This window comes from Manis pentadactyla, chromosome 12, assembly GCF_030020395.1.
Source record: "Manis pentadactyla isolate mManPen7 chromosome 12, mManPen7.hap1, whole genome shotgun sequence".
NCBI classification, from domain to species: Eukaryota; Metazoa; Chordata; class Mammalia; order Pholidota; family Manidae; genus Manis; species Manis pentadactyla.
Window position 1 is genome coordinate 43,081,180 of NC_080030.1, and position 10,353 is coordinate 43,091,532.

The 10,353-nt window shown below is 42.8% G+C and overlaps 1 protein-coding gene across 5 annotated transcripts in view; it reads right to left on the bottom strand.

The window, feature by feature from the left end:
* PLEKHG1 (pleckstrin homology and RhoGEF domain containing G1) overlaps positions 1 to 10,353 on the bottom strand; it is a 202,421-nt gene that overhangs the window by 119,203 nt on the left and 72,865 nt on the right. The window contains exon 1 of one of the 5 annotated variants that reach the window (XM_036906959.2): positions 1,606 to 1,954. The exons of 3 other annotated variants lie outside the window; for them this stretch is intronic. In XM_036906959.2, coding sequence (XP_036762854.2) covers positions 1,606 to 1,690 — 85 coding nt within the window. In that variant the 5' untranslated portion in view covers positions 1,691 to 1,954. Of the gene's footprint in view, positions 1 to 1,587; positions 1,955 to 10,353 lie in introns of those variants that run through there. One more of the 5 variants, XM_057489104.1, reaches the window with a different exon arrangement.

Below are 10,353 nucleotides of genomic sequence, written 5' to 3' on the forward strand. Positions count from 1 at the left end.
AAGGACAAATGTTGTATGATTTTACTTGTATGAAATGTCAAATTCATAGGGACAGAAAGTAATTTAGAGGTTAACATTAAAGGAGAAGGCAGGGAGGATGGGGAACTATAGCTTAATGGTTACAGAATTCCCGTTTGGGGTTATGAAAAAGTTTTGGAAGTAGATAGTGGTGATGGTCACACAAAATTGTGAATGTAATTAATACCACTGAATTATACTTTAAAATGGCTAAAATGGCAAATTTTACATTTTAGCACAACTTAAAAAAAAGATAATATATCACTGAATTTTACCCTTTCAATCCGTGAATTGTATGGCATGTAAATTATATCTCTATACAGTAGTTTAAAAAAAAAAGACCATCTCTTACATGTTAGCATATTACTTTATCAAACTGTAAAGCTGTGAACATTGTTAAATAAGAATCAGGAGACCAATGTTTGAAATATTATGACTCATACTCCTAATGTCCAGGTTTTGCAAATAGTCACTAATCCTTTTGGCAGTTCAGAGTCCAGCAGAACCTTCTATCTTCTGCATACCTGGTTAAATAACCAGTTTACTATCTTGCAATGAATACTTATCAGATTATTTTCAAAACAATCTCTTGGCTTGATGCTTCTTGAATACAGTCTTCCTGAAAAGTATGGCTGGAAACCACCATCAAAACAAGACAAATTACATCATCTAGTTTTTGTACCTCTCAATTGTCAGTTAGCTATAGGTCAGAGCATGACAGTATCTAGAAAAATGCCTGGCACATATTGGCTTTCTATACGTATCTGTTGAAGCGAAAGAACACTTGCATTTACTGCTTAGAAAACTCTCACGGCCCTGGTGAGATAAAAGCATTGTGAGGGGCAGCAGGCCAGCTAGAAAGCCCCTGGGAGCTTATTACTTCCAGCTCATACTTGCTTCCTCTGCTGGCTCTGTGCTTCTATTACAGGCCCATCATCAGCAAGACCAAAGAGTTCCCTTCTAAATATGTATATATGTATCGTTAAGAAGTCCAAGGTCTAGACAGAACAGAACAAGGTTGGGTATTTCAAAAGTATTTCATGCCATTGAAAATTTGTTTCAGAAAAGGACACAATAAGTTAACAGGAGAGTTCCATTTTGGTCACTAGCACTTATTGTTGTCTCAATACATAGTAACAGAAAATAAAAATAATTAAAAAGGAAACCCAGATACTCACTACTTTTACTATCTCCCATACCAGAGGTAATAAAGTGATAAGGCTTAGACTAGAATTTGTCAAAAGTAGGTAAAACTTCTCTGTCTTCCTAGTCAAATACAAATACTACAGAACAAGGGTTACATCTTAAAATAAAAGCTTTTGAAGGAAATAAGGTGGGAATAATGATCTTTTACAGCGTGACTACAGAAGACACCTATGTCTTTGACAGGAAAAGAGAAAATAGACCTCATACAAGTGAGTTAGCCATAATTTAGAATAACCTGAGAAGAAAAACAAACTATAGATTTTCTAATGCTATTTGAAGAGGAAAAAGCTTGTAAGGTTATCATCACCTTGTTGCACCCTTAAGGAAAAAAATGACAGTCATAGCAGAGTGTTGCAAACATACCCTGAATCTGAATTCTACCTTGACTCTGTGAGATGAGAAGCTTGGCTTTAGCCCTTCGGGGAGAGCTTCGGCTCCGCCATCCTCTGACCAGAGCCCCCACCATGGCTGCTGACAGCTCCCCTGGCAGCCGTGGCCCTGCTGGGCGACCGGGAGGGGTGGACAGCCCTGTGAGGCTGCCACGGCATCATGTCCACCTGCGACGAGGTGCTACACCCAAGGCGGACAGGTCTGGGCAGTTCTACCGCCTTCGTCCTCCACCCACATTCCCACCCAGCTGGTGCTGTCAGCCCTCCTGCAGGAGGCCCGGGGAAAGTTTGGGGGATGAGATGAGAAAACACAGACAAGAGCAAAAATATAAACGAGGGACACTGACTAGAGCTAATCAGAAGAGGGTGGCCAATATTACAGAAGTGCCAATCTCCTTTTCATGGGATTTTTTTTTTTTGATTCTTCATTTTGCACTTGAAGAAGTCTCATTTTTCAACATTTGAAAATGACTGTGTATAAAAAGTGGGCAGGGTAGAAGCATGTAACTATGTATCTATTTATCTTTTCCTAGCGAATTTTCTCAGGTAAGTTGGAAGAGCTTTCAGACAATTGTTGTTCTTAAGAGAATCATTCTTCCAGATAAACAGAATTTGTTTACAATATATGAAAAGCATTTCTAATGTCCTGAGGGTTCACTTCACATATTTATATCAGCTTTTGTGGATGCGGAAAGTTGATTAAGGAACTTAATAAAAACTCACAATCTTGAAAACTCTCAAAGGGTTTTAAAAGAATTAATTCCAGTGGCCTAATTCCTTCTCTCTCCTGGCAAATTTGCCAGGGTTGCCCCACACTGAGTAGGTGCAACCTGAGTGAGCTTCACTCCTGCAGTACACTGCTCACATATGCCCCCTACTGGTCAATATGCAGGGCCACATTGGTTAGAGATGTGGGAGGGGCAAGTAGAAAGTTCTAGAATCCCTTGAGTATCTCTGTATGTTACATTCATTCACTCTGGGTGATACTAAGACTGAATTAACTGTAGGCAGCCTGAGAGGTTTTTATATTATTTTCCATCCTTATGGCTTTTATGGATTACGCAGATGGAATAATCCAAAACTGATTTCACACTTTTTCTCACTTCTCCAGTTACACCTTATTTAATAAGATCAAAGTTATTTTTGCAGGAGGCAGGCATCTTCCCCAAATCCCTCCATATTCTTCATACTATTTTTTAAAAGACTACAATTTACTAAATAGTAGCAGTGTTTTGAGGATACACACTTCATATATTCATTTAGTCGAAACTTGCCTCATTTGCTCATTATTTTGACATTTCCAAAATGCGGAAAAACTTTAGTATCATTGCAGATGGAGGGTAAAAAGAAATGAAGCTTGGGAATTTGAAATGGTGTGAGTGTAGGAAGCTATTGGCTCTACTCCGTCCACACTCTGAACCCACGGCGGGGTTCGAGGTACAAGCAAGCGCTGCTTCTCATCGCCATGCACACCCCCCTCCCTGGAGTGGGGACTCTGTTTGCCATGGCATCTTCTCCTTCTGTGTCAGAGGGCTGAGCTGGGCTCTGACAGCTGCTCAGGGAGCAATGTTCTCTGCCCTTCAGGGAAAGGGACATAGAGGCTTCCAACAGTCTCTCAATTCCTGTGACCCTCAGACTCACAAAGGCTGAACCTGCCTTCTGCTGGGGACACTGCCTGTGGGAGTGGGGTGGCATCCCGAGAGGGCAGCAGGGGAACGAGGTCCTCAAGCCTGGGTCTGGTCCTGGTTTGGAGGTGAGGGATTTAACAGGAATCACTCTTCAGGGGACAAAGTCAGGAGATGAGAACACAGCACATGTATTTACCTTGGGGCATCTCACTAAGGAACTCTGTGTCGAATTGATGGAGATGAATGGGCTGGGGATGAGGTGTGGTAAGGATTCTAGAAAAGGCCCTATCAAGGCAAGCAGAAGCCACCTTTGGACCCATCCTTGGGGTGAGGTGGCAGAGATAACACAGTGATGCTGAAAGCAAAAGATAAGCTCTGAAGACTAGAGAACTAACACTCTCCAAATGGTGCTCTTTGTTGGGTCTCAGTCATTATGGCTGCCACTTACCTGAGATCCCTATAAATACCAGACCCTGTCCCAGCGGGCTCATCAGAAGCCCAAGTGGGAGACGCAGGACTTGTGGCCAGAGTCATTTCCGAAGCACAGTGAACCGCCAAATTCAGACCCAGAACCCTGCATGGCTGGGTTACCCATCAGGGAAGTATGTGAGAAAGTCAGTAAGTGGGGCCAACTGATCTTCAAATAAAATTCCCCAAGCCCCACACTGCCTCTTCCTTGTAGGTGCGCCTCCTCTGCATTCTCACAGCTTGCTAGCATGTAGCCACAGCCCTTCCCACAGCACTGCGACTATGGTCTGCAGCTGACCCTCGGACAATGGGGGTTAGGAGTGCTGACCTCCTCCTGCCCAGTCAAAAATCTGCGTATAACTTTTTACTTCCCCCAAAACTTGACTACTAATAGCCTGCTATTAACTGGAAGCCTTACTGATAATAGAAGCAGTCGCTTAAAACATATTTTGTATGTGTACATATTATATAGTGTATTCTTACAGTAAAGTAAGCTAGAGAAAAGAAAATGATTTTTCAAATTGTCACAAATCTCCAAAATATTTTTCAATTGAAAAAATCTACGTATACGCGGACTCATGCCATTCAAATCCATGTTGTTCAAGGGTCACCTGTACTTACTTCCATCTGTCCCTCTCAGCCAGCTGTCCCTAAACCTCACTGTGCATCAGAAATACTTTATGAAATATGGATTCCCAGGGCTTGCCTGGGAGTGAGAAGCTCCCCACACTTTCTTATGTTACCGGCCTGGAATCGATCCAAGGATGGTATGAAGAATCCAAGTTACTAGACTGTGGGCTTTTTGCAGTCAGGGACCATGACATTCATTATCACAGTGCGTGTGACCAGTGGAGTTTGCTGGAAGGAGAGAACTGACACCATGGCCAGGGCCCAGCAGCGCCCACCCCACATCTCCACACCAGTTGGTCACCTGATGCCTTTATCCTTCTGCAAAGTCCTCCTGCTGGCCACTACCCCCAAGGTCACATCACATAACATCACCTTGCCTCTTCTCCACCCCAGGCCCACCCACATGTCACTTGCCTGTGATGTTTGGTCCAGAACATGATTTGTCAAGGCCACAGTTTCCTGTCCCTTCCAACCCACAGAGCAATGGCTCTACCTTTGCTTCAGATGTGTCAGGCCCTGGATGCTACTGAGAAGGGGTCCACATGGAGATTCAAGGCTCAGGGGACACAGAAGCATCAAACACTTTGCTGTCCTTGGTCTGCCAGCTGTAGCAGGTGGACCCTCAGTGTCCAAGGTTTCCTCCAACAGGAAACTGAGCAGTGACCATGACTGCTGTGGGCAACGTGGTCAGGAAGAGGAAGAAGAGTAATGTCCTGCCTGAGTAGGTCAACCCCGCCCTTCCCGATTCATACGTACACTTCCTGAAACAGACCCGCGCCAGCGGCTGCCCGCGTCCTTCCACCTGGACGCAGAGGGAAACAGCTCAACCACAGGCACATGAGGTCATTTTCCTCCATATTAGTCTTATTATAAGATACCCTCCCCCTCCTCTCAAAAAAGGGACACACTGAGGAAGGAAACACACTTTTTCTTTAGTCAGGATATCTAGAAAACCAGAATCCTGCTGAAGGCTTTTTAAAGGCTGATATGGCTCACAACAAGCTTTAGTTCACAGAAGCTTGCTTCTAATTTCCTATGGTGACTATGCATTACCAACTATTCCCTAAATATCATAAACATAAATACTTCTCCACCTATCCTCTATTGAGTATGAGGGCTGAATTGGGACATTTGCTTTTTTGTAATTTCTTAGGACCTATCCTAATTCTGGGCACACAGAGGACACAAATACTGATCGTGTAAACACACGTCAAGCACATCAAGCTACGATAATATGGTTGTCAACTGCCAAAATGCGCATCGGCCATCAGAATTATGACCTCCATCTCTGTAACAAACACCTCCTATTACTCCAGGAAGGAGAAGCTGGGGGGCCGGTGGGGCTGTGTGCAGAGAACTTGCTCCTGCTGTTTTCTTCCACTGGGGTGGGGTGTCAGGGGCTCCTGGTCTTTGATCCCTCAAGCAGACTTCTCTCAGGGGCAGGAATCAGGAATTAGCTCAGTGCGTGTAGGAGGGAAAACAGAGCAGGTGTAATGGAGCCCCAGTCTCTGGTTCTCTTGGCAGAGAGCTGCCCAGAGGCCTGTCTTGCCAATGGGTTTCAGCCCCAGGCAAGTTCACTATGGATTCAATGTGACCAAAGAAAGGGCAGTAAAATGTTCTTGGGGTGAAAGAGTTATATCCAACGTTATTTCCATGGTGGCAGGTCAATCACTAGAATCCCGTTCACTCAGAGCAAGTCTGCACCCAGCAAGCCGGTCTCTGCCTCTGGGTCTCTCAGCCGGCACAGCCGTCCTCTGGGCCTCTGTCCTTGGCGCTGCCACCACTCCAGGCTCTGCTTTGCTCTCCTGCAGCCGTGACACCATGGTGCCCAGAGCACTGGGTGGAGCTCTTTATACAGAGTTGATTGCACCATATTGCCCACAGGTGTGTAGTGAGCTAGCCGACCAGGGCCAGGTGAGAATCCTGGCCACAGAAACTTTCATTTTATCCACAAGGCCCCACAAATTTTGCTTTACTTCTTGACACCATTAAGTGTGACGAGGCAAAATGCACTTCTGTGTGGGAAGCCCGCCCCATTCAGCCCATGGCACAGGAAAGCGTCTGATTCTGAGGTTAGTGTTAGGATGCCCACCTGCCCACAGATAAAGGGCACAGCCTCCACCGCCAGCTTCACCAGTAATAAAGGAGAGGGTTTAGTCTCCACCTGCCTTACTCCTTTGTTTTAAAGTCTTGAATTGGAAGAGAGGGTCTTTATTGCCCTTTCCCCACCAAGCCCCAATATTTGATGGACTGGCCCATGCACTTGGCATTTGGGGGACAAAATAACTCCTGAGGATTGATATCTCTGGCAGATGCTGCACTCAGTGTGGACCATTTTGTTTATTTGGTGATTTACAGCAAGTTGATTTGTGCCACAGTTCACTTTAATGGTCACGCAGTTGCATTTGTGGGGGTGTGTGACCTGGTGCTCGGAGGCAAGCCTTACCTCATGCCATGTACAATTTTTACTTTGGCAGCTGACTCAGCTTAAGATGACTTTACCCACAGGTGAGTGGCTCTTTCCAGAGCCTCACCCTCATCCTTTCCACCTTCATTCCAGATATTCAAATCACTACCACCTCCAGGCTTTTTTTTTTTTTTTTTACTTCTTAACTTTCTCTCAAATGTGACTTACTGTTGTCCATCTCTGCCCTGGTCACCCTTCAAATGTCCTAGTATAATGTTCTCTTAAATCTCAGCATTTAAACCTCTTAAAGCATCTCCTGGAGGGTATAGGACTATCATGCTGCAACCTTTTCAAATAGTAAATCTGATGTCACCCTATCCCTACCCCAGCCACTGAAAACACTTCTATGCCTTTTCTTTACAATGATCAAATCTTCAACGTGGGGTTCAGCACCCCACATGTCCAGTCTCTGCCTCCTCGTTAACCTTATGGCTTCCTCTCTTGTGCTGCTCCAGACTCATGACTGCTCTCGAATTTCCTCCAGGGAGTCATGGTCCCTACAGTTTGCTCTTCCGCCACGAACAACCTCCTACCCACAGCTCCAACTGACCTGTTAGACCACAGTTTGGCCACCAGCTACTCAAGGCAATGACCATAATTGTTTCCTTTCTAGCTTTTAAAATCTGCAATGGCTATTTGGTTTACAGTCATCTCCCCAGTAGTCTATTCTGTAATATTGATGAGGGTGGGAGGCCATGTGTTTTCTGCCCACATCAAATCCCCACAGCCTGGAATAGTGCCTGGCACACAGTATATACTCAATGAATCCTTATTGAATGAACGTATTAGTGTTCTGGGGACTCTCGTACAATTAGTGTGCATATTTCTATCACAGCTGCCGTAATTAGGTACTAAGTTCTGGCAAAGGAAGCAGCCCATAATTATAAAATAATTCCCATGGGAAAACATGATCTACTTTATGATACCTACTTTATTTTATGGATTCTTTAAAGAGAGCACTGTGGTGAAAGTGGATTGCAGATCTGCATCTCCAATTTAGATTTCAGATTCACATCTTTTGTGCCCCTAGAATTCCTATCTATATTGCTAAGCATAGCCATAAAGCTCAAGACATTTAACACACGACTAAACATTGCTTTGTTGCTTAGTATTCACTATAAGATTTAAAAACCTAGGTTAAAATATATTAAAAACTATTAAACTTGTACTTTGTTACAAGCATAGCAACTAAAACAAAATTAAGGCAATTAGGCCTTCTCATGCTAATCCCTTAATACACTGCAAAATGATTACCACATTGACTTTCTCCTCTACATCAAAGTAAGGCAAGGCTACTTTACATTAGAGGGACACTTCACTAACGTAAGTAATTTAATCAGAATTAGTTTAACATATTGATTTTGTGGAAAATTATCTATTAAAAATTTTTTTTTTAGGAATTTATTATCTATATTCCCAGAAATGAGAGGTGATAAGTTTAGACTGATTTCCAGTTTATAATTAATTAGTATTCAGAGGTTTCAGGCTTAAAAACTGCAGGGTCAATGTTAGCCTAATATGATAAAATCCAAGTTTTCTAACCATTTTTAAAGGTACCTAGAAATGTTTTGTCTTTAATTCACATACTCATTCATTTGTTCACAGACGGTTGGAACAGATTCCAAAGAAAACCTCAACATTTGGCAGTTGGCAACAGCCATCTGCTTTAGCAAAACCTTTGTTATTTGTAATTCCATCCTGAAATTTGAACTTGGTAAAATTTTAGAACTCTATATTAGATTGGAGCAGAACCTTAAACCAGAGAATGTGCCAACATTTCTCTCTCTTTTAAAAAGGGTATGTGGATTAATTACAAGGCGCTGATTGACCTGGATTAGTCTTTATCCCTATCTGCACAAAATTAATTCCTACCACTTACATCAATTAGATTGGGTCAAGATGGATAATTCAGCCTGAACCTAATATAAAAACTTCTGTTTACTAAGGCATATGAGGTTAACATGGATTATTTGTGTTAAGAAATAATTCTTGTTTATGTATGGGGAGTTATTAATGGCATAAGGATTTAGATTTCTCCATGCTCACTTTCTAGAATTATTAAAGCTTGTTCAGTCACTGGTAAATTTAGGTGTTCATTTGAATCAGTTTTAAAACATTTGACTAGAAAAATTGGAGAAACATATTTACTTTTTTTTTTTTTTGCCACATTTTGTCTTTAAGTACTAGATATTACTCATACCAACATTTAAGGGGCCACAAATATCACTTACATTAAGGACAAAGGAACCCATTGGAAAGACCATATAAGCCTTCCCTCTTTTGCTGAGAGTATCTGGTATTAGACTTTTTAATTCCAAACAGCTGACTAACTGGGTTCTCTGTCTAAGAGAATTTGGACCATCCCAGACAGGAGTACCTTTGCCGGGTCAGCTCCTTCTAGCAGCCTCCCTCTCACCTCCCAGTGGTATAAGTCTCTCCCTTGGTGCCACTGGAGGTATACACCTCCTCTCTCTCCTCCTCCACTGTGATTGTTGAAGGCTCCCAAATTTGGTAGTCCCAGAAATCTGTTCTTGTTTCTGCAGACAGCAAGGAAGTGAGCATAGAAATACAATTTTTTTAAACATAATTTTAAATGGTGGTAGCTACTACTATTAATGAAATAGTATAAAAGATAGTGTTACCACTAAACATACTAAGGATTAAGCAGGCTAATAGATATTTGCCCCAAGTTAATGGAAAACAGACTATTCACACATCAGATTTCAGAATTTAGAATTTCTTTCCCAATAAAACATTTTATATGAGGGGGCATATGTCAGCTGTTGTGGTGAACACTAATGCACCCCTAACCTAGTCTTGCGTCTGTGTATATCAGAAAGGGGCTCATACCATGGAGATGTCCCTAGAGAGGGTGATATATGAATTGAATCCAGAAGAACAAACAGGAATATGTAGGAGTCAGGTTTCAGATTTTGGAGTAATATGATCAGATCTCTGCTTTAAAAAGAGTCTCTCAATGAAGTTGGAAAACAGATTGGAAGAAATAAGAATAGGAGTAGGGAGATAAAAACCCGCTAGAACAGAGACGATGGTACCTGGATAAAGGCAGCTAGAGTGGGATGCATATGGCATGGAAATTGATTAGATGCGGGTTGGGTGTGACAGGCAGGGAGGGGGCTGAAGACTGCGGGTGGGGCCCTTTGGGGCTGGCACTGCCATTCACTCAGAAGAGCAGAGGAGTTTTGGGTGTGGGTGTGGGTGATGCAGGAAAAGAATGAGTTCTCCACCTTAGGCATTTAGGCTACCCACTAGTATATTTTCCTTCCTTATAATTAATCTTTTGAAAACATTTTTGAATGTGTAGTACTTCCGCGTCTTTGAGGTGTTTCTGTAATTCCTTCAGATTAGAATCTATCTCCTTCATCTCCATGTCCCACAGCTTCTCACCCTGCAGTTGCTCTAGGAATGCCTTTCTCCTTGACACCCTGGAGATAAATTCCCAGGAAGAGTGCTGCAGAACTGGAGAGCAAGACTTTAATAATTCTCATTATACGCTGCCAGGTTTCCTCCAAAATGATTGAATCAA